This window comes from Diabrotica undecimpunctata, chromosome 10, assembly GCF_040954645.1.
Source record: "Diabrotica undecimpunctata isolate CICGRU chromosome 10, icDiaUnde3, whole genome shotgun sequence".
Taxonomy (NCBI): domain Eukaryota; kingdom Metazoa; phylum Arthropoda; class Insecta; order Coleoptera; family Chrysomelidae; genus Diabrotica; species Diabrotica undecimpunctata.
In genome coordinates, this window is record NC_092812.1 from 61,370,378 (window position 1) to 61,388,405 (window position 18,028).

An 18,028-nucleotide genomic window follows, 5' to 3' on the forward strand; every position below is an offset into this window, starting at 1 on the left:
CGGATACTTTCCTTCGCCACTGCCTGATGTTCATGGTTTTAAGATCCCTCTCTACGTCGTCTATCCATCTTTTACGGGGCCTTCCTCTTGTTCTGTTTCCTTGGGGCTTCCATCTCTGGACTACTTTTACAGCTCGATTATCTGGCATTCTTTCTAGGTGACCAAGCCAGTTTAGTCTTTGTGATTTTACAAATCTGACAATATCTGCGCTCTGCATTAGTTCATCCAGCTCGTGGTTCATTTTAATTCTCCACGAACTATCGCTGCATTGGGTTGGTCCAAATATCTTCCTTAGTATTTTTCGTTCAAATATTCTCAGTTGATTTTCATCAGTGGTTGAGAGGGTCCACGTTTCACATCCATATGTGACCACTGGTCTAATTACTGTTTTGTAGATTCTCAGCTTAGACTCACGATTCAGTAACTTACTTTTCATTAAGTCTTTGTATGCATAAAAGCACTTATTACCGCTAAGAATCCGTGCTTGTATTTCTTGACTGATGTTGTTGTTGTCATTTATTATTGAGCCTAGGTAGGGAAAAGTGGAGGCATATTTGTAGGTATGGTTGTCTACCTTCAGATTCTCATGTTCATTCGATTTTGTGCACTCCATATATTTTGTTTTGCTTTCATTTATATATAGACCAAACGTAGCAGCTTCTCGTTTCAGTTCTATGACTTTTTCGCTCAATACCCTTTTGTTGCGGCTTATTATGGCAACATCATCCGCATATGCGCATATTTGCATAGATCTTGTATTAATACAGCCGTTTACATCCAGTGTTCTAACAACAGCTTCTAAAGTTAGATTAAAAAGTGTTGTTGATAAGGCATCCCCTTGTCTAACTCCATTTTCAATATCAAAGGCCTGCGTCATATCTCCATCTATTCTCACCATAGCTTTGGAACCCTCCAGAGTCATTCGTATAAGTTTAACCAACTTATTGGGTATCCCTAACATAGATAGTTGCTTTAACATCTTTTGTCGATCTACTCCATCAAACGCCTGTTTGAAATCGATATCATCGAGAAGATAGCCAGACTAAAATGGAGATGGGCAGGACACATAGCCAGAATGACAGATGGGCGATGGACAAAGAGGTTATTGGAATGGAGGCCAAGGGAAGACAAGAGAAGCGTCGGTCGACCACCTACAAGATGGACTGACGATTTAAGAAGACTCAATAAAAACTGGATGAGAGCGGCGCAAGATAGACGGGGTTGGAAACATGAGGAAGAGGCCTATGTTCAGCAGTGGACTCTTGAGGCTGGATGATGAAACCCTGCCAAGTTTTCTAAACCATCCCATTCCACTTCTTGAATATGACGTTCAATATATTTATCCTCAATATCAGCCGCATTTTTCGGATCAGCATGTTCATTATCATTAGATAAACTCAAGACCTCAAACATTTGTGCAGTAACAATTTCAAACTCGTCGACATCGTTTTCATATACATCTCGTTTGACAGATACACTCACAATAGCAATATTTGGAATGTGGCCTATTGTAGCAGTCTTGGCCGAACTGGAAATAATCTCATCATTTCGCCCCATAAGATAATTTCTTAATCTGTATTTGAACTGTAGAGCAGTATGATGATCATTTAACCCTCCAATGGCTCGTATGATGGAGAAAAGACCTTCTAAAGGATCCTGATTCAAATGATATGTTAATAAATATTTTATGTCAAAATCGTCTTTCATTTCGATGAATAGTTCCTTCAAAGACTTTATACTAATTATTATATCTCGTTGAAAAGGCAACAAGGTATTAGAACCAATTTTTCTAAGATTTCGCATGGTTTTCTCCATTTCGTCCAAAATTTCATTTTGTTGAATTAAAGCTAAACCATACGCTTTGCGTATGGTTTAGCTTTATTAGCTTTATAGCTATGGTTTAATATATTATTCCGGTAGCGAGAATAACCAACACAGACACGGCGTGGCAGTAATAGTTAATAAAAAATCTAATAGAGCGGTGGAATGCTATTTCCCTATCTCAGAAAGAGTAATGGTACTGAAGTTAGTGACATCTCATGCCAAACTGAATTTGATACAAGTTTATGCTCCTACGGCGAATGCCGACGAAGAAGACGTAGAATTATTTTATCGAGATATCGAAGAGGCACTTAGAACAACGAAAACAAGAGAAATCCCGATAGTCCTAGGTGATCTCAATGCAAAGATTGGAAAGGGACAAAGCGGAAAGTGTATAGGAAACTATGGTCTGGGAAATCGAAACGAGAGAGGAGACCGTCTGTTACAATTCTGTCAAGAGCAGAACTTTATTATTACAAACACATTTTTTATGTTACCAAACAGACGACTGTATACATGGCGATCGCCCGCAGATACATCGGAGAAAGTAGTCAGGAACCAGATAGACTACATTATGATCAATGAAAGATACCGTAATGCTGTTAAAGCCGTGAAAGCATATCCTGGATCAGACGTGGCCTCAGATCACAATCCACTTATAGCCAAAATTACACTCACCCTTAAAAATATTAAAAGACATCAAAGAATCCCTACAATAGACACAAGAAAACTTAAAGAACCTAAAGTAAAAGAATGCCTCCAACATGAACTGCATGTGAACTGCAACAAATTGAACACAAACACCAACGATATTGACGAGTACTGGAATCGACTAAAAGATTGTCTACTGGAACCCTGTAAAGAAATATTAAAGACTTCCTCAAGGAGAAAAGAGGAATGGATGAATGACGAGATACTCAATATGATGGAACAACGGAGACAATTTAAAAACAAGGATAACAATAAATACAGAGAGATAAACCACGAGATTAGAAAGACGATAAAGCAGGCAAAAGAAAAATACTTTGAAGAGCAATGCAAAGAGATCGAAGACCTTCAAAATAAATATGATCTGTTTAACCTACACAAGAAAGTCAAAGAACTGGCAGGACTAAGAAAACAAAATCCCACTTGTGCAATTCTGGATAGACACGGTACTGCTATAACACATACGGACGAGAAAATACAAAGATGGGCAGAATATATCGATGAATTGTTCGATGATGAAAGAGGAGATCTGGAGCACATAGAACTTACGTCAGAAGAAATAGGTCCATATATTACAAAAGAAGAAATATTGCACGCATTAAAAACAATGAAGAGCGGGAAAAGCCCTGGACCTGATATGCTTCCTATAGAAATCCTAAAAATTCTAGATGAGAAGCACATTGATGTTTTAGTGACACTTTTGAACCAAATTTATAGTTCAGGCGTATTACCCAAAGAGTGGTTAACATCTATTTTTATTTGTCTCCCTAAAAAGAAAAACGCAAGAGAATGCAGCGATTACCGCACCATTAGCTTAATGTCTCATACGCTAAAGTTACTACTTAAAGTCATCCATAACCGAATATATCACAAACTGGACATAGACGTTAATAATACACAATTTGGTTTCCGCAAAGGCCTAGGAACACGTGAAGCTCTTTTTTCACTTAATATACTAATACAAAGATACCTGGACGTCAATCAAGATATATACGCATGTTTTATTGACTATAATAAAGCATTCGATAAAGTACGACATAAACATTTAATGAATGTCCTGAAATCAAAGAAGATTGACTACAACGACCTCAGGATTATATCAAATTTATACTATAAACAGCGAGCAAAAGTACGTGTTAACGAACAGCTGTCAGAAGAAATTGAAATTAGATGTGGAGTAAGACAGGGATGCGTATTGTCGCCAATTCTTTTCAACGCCTACTCCGAAGAGGTCCTGAAAAAAGCTCTTGAGGGTGAAACAGCTGGAATAAAGGTAAATGGAGTTCCCATTAACAACATTAGATATGCGGACGACACTGTGATTTTAGCCGAAAACATTGAAGATCTTCAGAGACTGGTGACCAGAATAGCAGAGTATGGAAAAGAGTATGGTCTAACAATGAATGTCAAGAAGACGAAATTCATGAGAATATCGAAAACTCAAAGAAATAACGAGAATCTTCTAATAAACGAAACCAACGTCGAACAAGTGGACAAATATGCATACCTGGGAACAATGATTAACTCCACAAATGATTACAATCAGGAGATAAAAATAAGAATAGAAAAGGCTAGAGCAAATTTCAACAAAATGAGAAGAGTTCTATGTACCAGGGATTTAAAACTGGAACTAAGAGTTAGGTTGGCGAGGTGCTATGTTTTTTCGACCTTATTTTATGGAATGGAATCTTGGACCTTGAATGCTACATCAATGAAAAAACTGGAATCATTTGAGCTGTGGGTGTACAGAAGAATTCTGAAAATATCATGGGCAGAACACGTCACAAACAAAGAGGTTCTGAGAAGGATGAACAAAGAAATGGAAATTTTAAATTCAATAAAAACAAAAAAATTGGAATATCTCGGACATATTACACGTGGAGAGAAATACACCTTGCTCCAACTGATCATGCAGGGAAAGATCCAAGGAAAGAGAAGCATAGGGAGGCGTAGAATGTCATGGCTGCGCAACCTGAGAGAGTGGTACGGATGTACATCAAATGAACTTTTTAGAGCAGCCGTCTCAAAAGTTCGAATAGCTATGATGATTGCCGACCTCCGCCGCGGAGATGGCACTTGAAGAAGATACGCTTTGCAACGATCTCGTGAATCACTTTGAGATACTTTTGAATTAAATACATCAAACCAGTCATTGGTGAGTTTAAATAACTCCGAACATTCAAGCCAGTTGTTTTCACTCTTAAAAATTCCAAATAACCCTAGCGTAGAAATTGCTTTCGATACTGTGTGCGAAAACAATTTGGTAGCTAATTTAACTTTTTGTCGTTGAGCGCCCTTAACTATTAAGAAATCAGCATTAATTTTATGTGCAATATTCAAATCTAAATTTTGTGTATTGTGGAGTAAATCTACAACTGGCTTTGATGTTATAAACTTTTCATTTAAGATAAATCCATGGTCAAGAAAATGGTTCCTCAAAAGTTTAAGCATATGTGGAGCATCTGCAAACACATGCACTCTTTGTTTACTTATTGGATTTGTAAACCATGTTGTTTCTTCCGTTGTATTTTAATAACAACCCACCACTGCACAGAACATCATAATTAAAAGTTTAATTTAATATTCTTAAATATATTTTATCTAAAAGTGCACACATTTATTTGTCAACCTACTAAATAAACGATAAAACAATACTAAATCTGACAAAACTCCATACAAAACAGAACATTTCTGGTGATATTTGTCGCCAATTGACGTCACACGTGCAAAAGAGATAGACTGATCGCGTACGCGTGGGTTTATCTTTAGATAGTTCATAGTATCATGTCCCAGAGTGTAGACGACTCTGTGTGGGAACCCAAGCAGGAGCGATGTGCATCAGCGAGCGTATTAATTCTCGGCTAAGAGCTCGTGATGACACCATAATCCTACCCTTAAAAAAGTTGTGTTGAATAATACTTGGCACAAACCTTGTAACTAGCGCCCTCTATGAGAGTCAGATATACAAATAAATTCATGTGATGTATCAGCTTCCAAAATATATTCGTATACAATTTTATTACAATGTTGCTAGCAGTTTCGCAAAATCGTAAAAAATGTGTAAATTTTTTTCTTCAACGCCCTTTATCTTGAAAACGGATTGCGTTACAAAACATTTTTACTAAGCAAACCCCAATTATTTTTCAGTTTTTTACCTATCCTAGAGACGGTTTTACCTTTTTTTTGAAACACCTTGTAGTAACTTTAATCTCAATATTGATATAAACTTCTAATCTCTCTGTGCTAATTACTACATCGTTCAAGGGTGAAAAGGGGCTTTATAATAAATTTATCGCTTCCCCTCTCCGTGATGACCCAAAAATTTTGCTGGTTGTTTCTCTTTTTCTATTGAGCAGTTTGATTTTTTATTGGAAACACACGGGCCAATCTGGATAGTTATAGCTCGGTAACGATTTTTTTAGGCATAGTCGCTCCGAGTATCACGGCTTTGTAGGAAATACAAAGAAATAGTACCCTATGATCGTCATGACAGTACAGTATGAGGAAACGGACCCTTTAAACTATATTTCAGACGACTTATGAAACATGTAGATGTAGTGGAGGTCTCAAGTAATGTTGATCTCTAGTAAACTAAAACCGTAATAAAATAATACACCGGAACAAAAAAGTAACTGCGTGAAATCAATAAAGCACACATTATATTTTAATGAACAAACGTGTAGCAGGTTTGAAGACTAGCAATAATCAGCGACCGTGTAACCAGACAATACGTAACTCAGTCGTAATTAATGTTACGTTACGTATGAATGATATAGGTCAGATCCCACCGTTAAAACATACTCTAGAGTAGACTGTAGTTTATTATGTGTAATCATTAAGCATTATTGAATATATGGACTAAGGACGAGGCATTTACTGGTAATTCCATTTGTGTGATTTATCTGAAAACCGATTTTGTTGCTTCCGTTCGGCAAACAAATACACCTTATCTCTCTATAAGTCGGTATTTAAAAAATATTTAAGAATCTACGGAATATTTATAAAACAAATAAAATTCGTATTGTTTATGTTAAACATTCTGTGATTCTAAAAAACCTTGTTATGATCATAACAACTTCGGCCTGACGGTCTCGTTGAACAATTTCAGGTCGCGTACAATAAACATTAACTTTTTGCACTTGTTGCATTAATAATTATTATTTTGACATTAGTTTTAATAGTCTAGCTAGGAGCCAGAGGGTTGAGTATGCACTTTTATTTCCCCTCGGTATTTTGTTATGTTTTTAGGTACGTAGATTCGATTTTTCAAGGGTACCAGGTTGAAAACCCGTCAGATAATTTGTTATTAACAATTTAATTGTTTAAATGATTATATCTCCTAAACTATTAGAGATATTTAATTTCGCCAAATTGAAAATTTTTCCTTTTTAAAAAACGAACAAAATGGCTTTTGGTAAATTCTGATTCGATTGTTAAAACCGGAGTTATAACAAATCGGTCAAACTGGTAGAGCCTTTAATAAACGTATAGCCGAACATAAAAGGGCTTTCAATGATAAAAAAAAACAGATTATACGTACACACTTGACCTTCTAGATCATAATCATTCGTTTAAAAACCAGTTTAAAATTCTCCATATTCAAAATAAAGACCTCGAACTATCTTTATTAGGATCTATGGAAATCAACAAAATTAAAATATACAGCTGACTTAAGACAAACAGCTCTCCCGTCCCCAACTTATTCAGTTAAAGTGTAGAGGCATAGTAAAAATACATCACTTAAGAAAGACATTCTGCCGGAACAGCTTTAGTGATAGTAAATTGTAATAAATTTTGTGTAAGTGTAGAAAACAAACGTTTTCACTGTTTTATTCTTAGATAAAATGAACTTTCATCAAGTAACGAACGAATCCATCAGTTATTATTATTATCCAAATTTAGCCATACGGCTCACACTCCCTCTAAGGGGGAAAATTCACTCATACCAGATACCAGACCCCTAGGTGAATTGGTACGCCGGAATATCTCCCAAAAATGTTCTTATGTATCTAAATGTTGAGAGCAGTACTGCTTTCTGCTTAGGTTAGGTGGCTATTATCCCAGATTTAGCCATACGCCTCTCACTCCCTCTAAGGGGAAAATTTACTCATCCCAGATACCTACGGTATCAAAAGGATTGAGCTCTGGTGGGACTCTTTCCGTGTTATCGAGCCCTAGGTGACTTGGTCTGCTGGAGTATCTCCCAAAAATTTTCGTACACATCTGGACGTTGAGAGAATTACAGCTTTCTGCATGGTCTTGTAGAGATGTTCATTCAGACCTAGCTTTCTTATGTTTTCTAGGAGGTTCTTCGGAATGACTCCAGTAGTAGAGAGAATAATAGGTATTGTCTGGGTACTTTCCATTCTCCAATGCCTTCGTATTTGAATTTCCAGATCCCTGTATTTGGCGATCTTTTCGTTTTGTTTAACACGAAGATTTATTGTTGTTGGGTATCGCCACATCAATTAGTGTTGTTTGTCTCTTTAGTTTATTAACTAGTATGAGATCTGGTCTATTATGTGCCACTGTTTGGTCTGTGAGCACAGTGCGGTCCCAGTATAGCTTGTAGTTATCATTCTCAAGTATACTTTCAGGAACGTATTGATAATATGGGAGATGGTTTGTTTGGAGAAGTCCCAGTTTGATGGCTATCTCTTGATGAAGGATCTTTCCTACTGAGTCGTGCCGTTCTTTATATTCAGTTGCAGCAAATGCCTGGCAACCCCCGGTAATGTGTTGGATGGTTTCTTGAGCTTGACATCCATATCGGCATTTGTCATTTTGGACCTGAGGGTCTTTGACGATATATTTCAGGTAATTTTTGGTTGGTATAACCTGATCCTGAATGGCGAGTAATGAACCCTCTGTTTCAGGGAACAACTTTCCTGATGTCAGCCAATAGTTCAACGCTTTATTGTCGACGTGGTCTTGACTGACCTCATTAGGATGTCGCCCGTGAAGAGGTTTACCCATCCAGGTGCGCATTTTTTCGTCCTTACTAAGATGGTTTATGCGCATTTCTGGTTCCCTCAGTTTGATCGGTGTTGTATCATCTACTGCACAAATCGCGCGATGTAGAGTAGATGTCTCAGCCTGCACCTGAAAATAAGTTCTTAAATTAGTAATGTGTTTTTCTAGTTGCTCACTTATATCCATAAGTCCTCGTCCTCCTAAATACCGCGGTAATGTCGTTCTTTCTACTGCACTTCGAGGATGGTGTTTTTGTGCCTTTGTGAGGTGTGTTCGTACTTTTCGCTGAAGATTTTCTGTATCCGTTTTGTTTTTATTATTATTATTATGTATAATTATTTGCTAAACCGTCTGTAAATGACTACGTTGACTTTATTTTTTTTATTTTTTCAGCTGCCAAATCAGAGATGGTGAAATCCAAACTACCGAACTCAGTACTGAGTAAAGTATGGAAACTCGCGGACGTAGACAAAGACGGCATGTTGGACGACGAAGAATTTGCTTTAGCAATGCACTTGATCAATATAAAAATCGACGGTAATGATATACCTGCAGTATTGCCCGCACATTTGATTCCACCTTCAAAGCGTTAATATTTATATTCTTTCGTTATTTATAGTCCACAAGTGCTATTCATTTCAAAGTTTTGTGCCTATATCATATATGTACAAACATTGATTTTACTGCCTTTTTTATTCTTCTTGCAATTTTTTTTATAAAATATCGAATATTTCACAAAACATTGTTTTTCATGCTGGGCTGTATCTTAGCCAAATCTAGACCTATTTAGTAATATCTTATACACGTCACTGTGCTGGCGTATTACATATTGTAATCAATAATCGTTTCCTACTGATATGAGTGATATAAGCTGCCTAAATAATTCCATTTTTTATCTTATCTTTTACTTTTACGTGTACAACAGAACTGTTTATATAATCTCTAAAATCATTTACATTTCATTCTAATTTTGATATAAATTTCAGTTTTCATTTGAGACCAAATAATTTCATTTGTATCCTTCTAACCCTCGTATAGGTATAAAATTTTGGCTAGTGAATATTGTAGCCGCATGTAGATGTAGGGAATCAACTCCCAGTATCACTTCTATAACTTTGTTTGAGATTATAACAACCTGGATGTCTAGAAATACAGTCTTAAGCGTTTTGTTCTTATTTTGTTGTGCTGATACTTCCGCACAACTCTTAAAATTTTTATTTTTCTTCTCTCTTCATTGTCCCATTTAGATATATTGCAAACAGGGTGGGGACATACAACATACTTGTGGCAGGACTCTATGGCTTTCTGATAGTTCCTTTTTAATTTTATTCTTGATATCTTTCTAAAATTTGGCACATAAATTTAGCAACTTAGAGAATAACAGTGTTTTGTGTCTTACACAAACGGCAGTATATCTGTGGTTTATGATCAAATATATTGAGATCCAGTGACAAAAATTTGAATAAGTTTCACATACTTAAGTGAATTATATAGCTTTAGTGTCCATTTTTATATCATAAAAGATTTGAGAGGTGCAATTGATGTTTTAATCCAAATTTCAAAGTGTAAGTCGATATATTTACGCATAGAACAATTGTTAAAATTTTATGTGGATGTACTGAATGTTTTTCTAGTTTTAATTTTAAGCTACACATCAGCTGTTTTGGATTATAGAAAATTCAATTTTCTAGAACATTGTGAGGGTGATAAATTTTGAATAGTCCTCTATCTTGATAGTTTCTACTTTCTTCTCACGTAGAGGTATATCCATTGTTATCAGCAATGACAAAATACTATGAGGATTATAAATTTATTACTTGATTTTTAAACATCCAACAGTTTCTGTATGCTGCTTCTGCAGTAGATAGTTTAGTATTTATTGGAGAACTGTATGAATTTCTTTTAACACGTTAGATTTACACGAAATGTCAAAATGAAATAATTAACCCCGTAACTAAAATGCATTCGTAATTTCATTTAATCTAGGTTTCAGTCCTTCACATATTTTGATCAGCAGATCACTTCAGTATTTTTTATTCCTTAAGTTAAATCAAGTACTAACTTTATGTTTAACAATCAGAAAAGTTTGTTAAATTTCAACAATTAGAATAAGTTCAAAAAGTTAAATCTATGCTGTATTTGCAACACAGGAGTACCGTATCATCTTTGAAACATAAAATTGTCTGTCAAATCTATAGTTCCTTGTGAGAAGTGAGAACTTTAAACAATTAATTTGGGATTTTGCTTAAGATTATTTAATCTAATTTGCTTCTATGAATCACTGAATATGAAATATGATTTCTTACTTTAAACACTTCAGGTCACAACGTAAAGGGTTTTCAAGAGGTGGAAAATAACTAATTATCAAATATAATTCCCATGCTGGTTTTGTGGATCATTATTTTAGGACAACAGTTCAAAAAGACGTATCAATATAGATTTTAACATCATGAACCCGCACATGTCCATACATTTGGAATAATTCAGTGGCGTAGAAGCATCTACACTAATGACCAAATTTCGGGAAACTTTACAAAATTTTTAGTTTTGTTAACAGCATTCATCTTTTCACACGATTTATGTTATTTATAAGATTATTTAGTTTTATTGCATCGTTTTATGCTTCTACTTAATATTTAACGTCTATTTTAAGAGGAAAAACCCTTAAAAATTTTAAAAATAAATAAAAAATAACCGTTAGCTATTAGTAGTTATATTTAAAAAAAAAACACACACACAATGGTTATTATGAAGAAAATTAATATTTGGTGGGATAACCTTTTTTTAAGACATACTCGACTCTGAGAGGTATGGAGTTCACAAGACGAGCCCAATCTTCTGGTGTAATAACTCTAAACCAGTTTTAAATAATAGCTTCTATCAGTTTCCTTTTGTTCCTAACATTTTCAGCCTTGACCTTAAATTTCCTATTGGATTTAGGACGGGACTATTTCCAGGACAGTAACGGCATGGTTTTTTAACCATCCCATGGAAGTCTTAGCCGTATGACAGGAGCTCCATCCTGCTGGAGGATGCATTTCTGAGCATCCCCTTCAATATTGCCTTCTATTAATGCCAAACGTTTTACTCCGTTAGTGGTCATACAAGCCCATACCATGATACTCCCAGGGGATTTATAGTTTCCGTAGTACACTGGGACAAAAGGTCTTCCCCAATCGGCGGCGAACAAAATTCACTCCATTACTCCCAAAGATCGAGATTCTGGTTTCATCACTTCAAATTACCTTACTCCACTGTTCTGTCCACTCTATGTGTGGCAAATCCCAATCAATGCGTTTTTGTACCAGATTTTTGTTTACGGACGGTTTCTTTCTAGGAGTTTTTGCTCGCAATCCATGTTCAAACAACTTTCTTCTGATAATGCGGTCCGATATTTGTAAGCCAGTTGATTTGATTAGCATTAATGTCTTTAGCCGTAAAGCTGTCTGTCTTAGAGCTGTAAAGCCGCACTAAGACAGGAGGCATATTCTGCGCTCATCGTATTGATTAATTTTCGGTTTTCTGTCCGTTATTTTTGCTGAAGTCACTAATAAACACTGGAAGTCGCATGAAACTGTACTAAAAGCTTTCAATTGAACGACTAAATTACGCCATTCCTCGTTGTCTGCCTAGCGAAACTCTGACTGACGCGATACAGTGTTGCCAGTGTTGCCATTCACAAATCTCTAATTTTTGGTTTTCCACTTGATTCAGTTTTCATATTTTATTAAATAATTATGTAAATATTTTTTGTAAAGTTTCTAGAATTTTGGCCACTAGTGTATTCATTAATCTGTAAAGACTTAATATTTAAATTTTGGGTAGCTTTAAAGGCTTTTTAAATGTTATTCTACTTCTAGTCTATAATACGATCCCAATACAGTATAAACGTATTTTGGTCAATATAAAGTTATAATTATGTTATTTTTTGTATTATGAAATACTGTTTGAATGTTTTTAATTAATAATTACTCAAAATTCCGCACTGTTGCAAAAAATATAATTATTTATTTATTATATTCCGTTTTCATATCATAAATTCCTAAGTGTATTTGGCAAGTTCAGCGAAGATTTTTTAACTTAAGTGTACATTATATTTTTATTGTATAAACCTTCAATCAATAAGTAACTGAGCTAACTAATAAAATAACAACTTTTAGTCAAAATTTGACATTTTTTTACCGAGACACACTGTTTCCACCATTTCCTCAACGGTTCGAGACGCATTTTTAGTAGAACACAGTCTTTGACCACAAAATGCTCCTCAGTTTCCTCAATAACCTCCCCTTGTCCTGGAGGTTACCAACATCCAGTAGAGGGCCATATTTGGAGAATACACTGGGTGTGAATAAATTCATGACATGATGGTGTTGGCGAATGACCTCTTTTTGCTTCTTCATTTGTTTTCTCTTAGTTTCTTCTTTCGAGAAAAACTCTAACGCTATTATATATAATATCTTAGCTATATACAAAGTGATGAGTTTTTGGACGTCTTGAATCTGCTACTATCCACTCAGCCTACTTCCGATATGGCTTCGAAGTAAAATGGTTGATCCATATTTCATCCATTGTCATACAAAGATGAAAAAAATCTCTAAACAGTTCAAAATAAAGTCGATGCGTTATTGTTTTTCATAGATTGTGAGCAAACATAAGATCTACTGTCAATAAATATTTACTATTGCCAAATGTTTCTGCAAAATCGACATTGTCTTCTGGTATCTTTATCTTTTGTGTTAACTCACACATCTTCAATTTACGATCGCCCAAAACAATTTTGTGGCCTCTCGGAATATTTTCCGGGGCGACAACTGTCGAATTTAGAAGATCAGAGTATTCGGAAACCTTAACCGTTGTTTAAACAATGTTTTATCAACACAAAAAATCAAATTTTTCCATCGTTTTGAAAATCGCAATAGCAACGACACCAAGACCACTGTAACTTATAGACTACTGCTCCCATTGAGATCAAATTTTGGAAGGTACCGTTTGAAAGATAAAACTTTTAAAAACATGAATTTGTTATCGTGGCTCCATCTATATGTTAGCTCAGAGACTTATTGATTGGTTTGGTACATGTGTAGAATGCAGTTAAATTTATTTGCATGGGTGCGTTTAATTCTCGCAACAAGTAATGTTTTTCTCGCATATTGTGATATATTTTGTTAAAACTAATGTATAAATGTAACCATGTAGGACTTTTACTAAATTACTTAAAGAATATATACAGGGTATAGATTTAGTCCGAATAAAATGGAGGGATATATTTTTAATATAGCAACAGAAATTCACAGACAAGTTGCCCAAGAGGGGAGAATAAAGAGGCTTGTGTTGAAAGACATGATCTTGCACTGAAGAAATATAAATGAACATAAAATAGAGTGTCTGAAATAAGTAATGTAGAGAAAATAATCCAATAAACAAACCTCAGTGAATTATCAGTGTTACCATATCAAATAAGAAGCTTTGTATAATGTTTATCGTCAACGAAACTATATGTTAAAATCGTGAAGGACCCTCTACAAAACGTCCAGTACTTGATGTATCTGTGATTATGTTGAGATTCAGTGAAAGGAATTCGGGTTTAGAGGAGTTTATATCACTAAATTGACAACTCAGAACTTTAATGTTTTCTACATGGTTGTATTATTTAATATGTCTATTCAGTTTGTGTAAGGAAAAGTTTTATTGCCACTGCATAAATGTGGAACATACTGCAAAATGAACTGATAGCAAATTCTAAACAGATTGTACACATTTTTTATATCGCCTATAAATAGATAACTTGCTTATTATAAAATGCATCAATGCGATCAACAATACCGTTAGGTTTTTTACTACATAACTATTTTTTCAAATTTATGTGTAGGTCATAACAAATTTTGGTCCATGAGTGTATCTACTCTAACCTGTGATGTTATTTGGGAAATTTTTAAAGACTAAAAGGTGCTAATGGTGCTAAAATTAATATCACGAGATATTTTCAGTAGTCTTAGGAGCAACAACATATTAAATGCTTCAACTATGTTTATTAAAAGCATTTCCAAAGAAGACTAACGAACTTTCTTTCATTTGAATGTCAATCTTGGTATTTTTACTCTACTCACCTATTTATTTTTTTATCAAAGTATGTACAAATTTCTCGTTTATAGATATTCCAACGGCGTTATTTTCAAGTACTTACCATACCATATACCATATATATACACATCTTACATGGCAAGGACCCAGCCATTTTAATCTAGCATTCCTGATTTCAATCATAATATTGGACTATCTATTGCCGATAAGTGGTTGATAATAGTGGTATTCTAAACAGAGTGTCATGATCGCCTCAACCCGAACACCGTTTGGTAAATCTATAGAATCTGAGCAGGTTCGTCCTAGCTAGCACATATTTAATTCTTTCGCAAAACAAGTAAAATTGGATAAAGAACCCTTTCATCTAGAAAACGAAAGCTCTAGTTTTAACAAATGAAGTAAATATATTAATAATAATTTAAACATTTTCCAAATATTGATCACAGATATGTAGTTGATAATTTTGATATCGGTCCAAATATTTAATAAATATAAATAATGTGATATAAAAGTTTGTACTCTGTACATTTGTATTATAAATATAACAGTAGATAAGTATGACTTTCTTATTTTTTTGGTATATTTGTTTAACTGCCGAATGAATTAAAGTTTTTAAATCATTAGAAAGGTCATATATTTTTGTATATTATTCCAACTTGACACGACTGTTGCTAGTTAGCACTTGTAGGAGTTTGTTAACAATATTTCGTACCATTTCATTATTTAGTATGTACATTATTTAATTTAAAGAAATACATTATGTTATATTATCTGTTTATTTCATTTCAATAAATATATTTAGCATTTTCCTTTATGTAAAAGTTTAAAATAGTAATTATTTTTGGACATATACCTCCCTACAACGTTCCTTTCCTTGATCTTATTTTGTATGGATGCGATACCTGTTTCAAAAATCAAAAAGTACTGCTTTATCATGAAAGCTAATAAACTCGGATGCACCAGTAGATTTCAGCGTTGGCTCTTACGGACAATGTTAATCAAATGGAAGAAAACGCTGCAGCGTTGCTAGTTCATCGTCGGCCTCAACGTGGCAGAGCCGGCTTCGAACTTAACACTCCCTTACACACGGAGCACTTGCAGTTTTGCACTAACATTCACTGATTTGCCCTAATGACTGTTCCAGAAAATATTCGGACGTCGTCGTAATATAGTGCTCAACAATTGATAAGGATCATAATTATGATTTCAAATATTTTAAAAGTTTGTTGAGATCCTAGTATGATGACTTAAATAGAATAAATGAAAATAGACGACTTTAATATTCAACTTTTTGCTGACCCTAGTAAAAAATGGCCATAATGGCAAAATTTATTTTATTTCGTTTAAAATTTATAATAAAGTCGGGGTATTAATATTACTTTAATTATATTAAATTTTTACAAACTTCGGCTATTTCTGGAGTAAAATATTACTTCGATCCTTATCAATTGTTGAGCAAAAATCCAGCGAAATGGATGTTTGGAGACCTTTTGAATATAATTGAAATGAATAGAAAGAAAATGCCACGATTAGTAGATAAGTTAAAAATATATCGAGGATACATCATTTATATTTTAGTATTATTTATACAGGGTGTTTCATTAACAGTTATCCATATAGTAACTGGAGATACCTTAGCACAAAATACGAAGATTTAACCTAAAACTCTAATCAGATGCTATGATTTTTGTGACATATTTTTAAGTTAAAGTTGATTTCATATAATTTAATGAACTATCTTTCAATAAAATCCTTGCAACTCATAAATATTGGCAATATCATTTTGATGTCTTCTACTTTAAAATGTTTAATATGTCTGATTTGCCGATATGAATGAGTCAGATTAAATTTAATTATTAGAAGAATTTTTTACTAACAATAAAAATTTTGTAATTGATTAATATTCTGTACTTCGATAATGACCTCCGAAGTGAAAGTCGTAGAATAGCCTACTGACTAATGGGCGTTTGTAGAAATGGTTTAACCGTGTAGAAATTTCGGTATTGTAATTAAATACAATAGTATCTACTAATTGTTATACGAGTGAGTATATCTATAGCAGTTTTGCAGTTTGTAGAAACGGTTTAACTGTTTTGTGTGTGCATTCGAGAAGGTACGTTAACTTGTCAAAAAATAAGTGCAATTTATTTTTAAACTTTTTTTATGTACTGTGTCAAAAACATCATTCAATCTTCGATTATCCACTGCTGGACATAGATCTCCCTCATAATTTTCCATCTATTTCGATCTTGTGCCTCTTGCATCCAATTCCTATGACAACGTTTTAGATCGTCAGTCCAACGTGTTGGTGGACGACCTCTGCTTCGGTAGGCATCATCTCTTGGTCTCCATTCCAGTATCCGCTTTGTCCATCTATTATCTGTCATTCGAGCCACGTGACCTGCCCAGTTCCATTTCAGTGTTGCTACTCTCTCTACTGCATCAGCCACTCCTGTTCTTTGTCGTAGCTGGCGATTTGGGATCTTGTCTTGTAGTGAAACGCCCAACATAGCACGCTTCATCGCCCTTTGACACACACGGATCTTTTGAACTGTTCTCCTTGTCATGGTCAACGTTTCGGCACCGTAAGTTAACACTGGCAAAACACACTGATTAAACGTTTTTCTTTTAAGGCATATTGGTATATCAGACGATTTGAAAATATGGTTCAGCTTGCCGAAGGCTGCCCAAATCAGTCTTATACGACGGAGAAGCTCAACGGTTTGGTTATCTTTTCCTATGCGAATCTCATGACCTAGGTATTTATAGGCCATTACCTGGTCTATGGATCTTGTTCCTACGCATATATCTTCGCTGACTACAAGATTTGTCATCATCTGGGTTTTAGATATATTTATTTTCAATCCCCCTTCTAGCGAGGAAAGGTAGAGCTGATTTAAAAGTTCTTTGGCCTCATCTATCCTATCAGCTATTAGTACAATATCATCTGCAAACCTTAGATGGCTAAGCTTTTCTCCGTTTATGTTTATGCCCTTGTCGGTCAGTTTTGCCCTTTTACATATATATTCCAAACATGCTCCATGTTTCAAAAACATGGAGCATTTATAGGTGAACAGTTTCAAACAAGGACAAATCTTAGATTTATATGCGCGACAAATTATTTTGTATATGTTGATATATACAACAAAAACAAATACCGATCTGATTCCAACACAAATTGTTTCTACAATAAGTACAGCGCTGGGTGTTATCGATAGGACAGTCTGGAAAATTCGTCAGGAAGGATTGGATCATAATGGAGACTTACCCAAAATTCTGAAAAACCCACGTAAACGGACCAAGAAGGAAACCAATCGGGAGTTTACCTACGATAAGAATATCAGGAGCCAATTGAGAAGACTTGTTCACATGGAATTTTTCTTAAAGAACATACCTCCCACAATCAAAGCTATCCTGGATGCCGTTAATTTACAGAAACATTTAC

The 18,028-nt window shown here is 34.7% G+C and overlaps 1 protein-coding gene across 1 annotated transcript in view; it reads left to right on the forward strand.

The window, feature by feature from the left end:
- The window catches only part of LOC140452022 (EH domain-containing protein 1-like), a 32,159-nt gene extending 16,770 nt beyond the window's left edge, over nt 1–15,389 (forward strand). Inside the window, exon 2 of the mRNA XM_072546043.1 lies at nt 8,896–15,389. Coding sequence (XP_072402144.1) covers nt 8,896–9,095 — 200 coding nt within the window. The 3' untranslated portion in view covers nt 9,096–15,389. The remainder of the gene's footprint in view (nt 1–8,895) is intronic.
- The last annotated feature ends 2,639 nt before the right edge of the window (nt 15,390–18,028 follow it).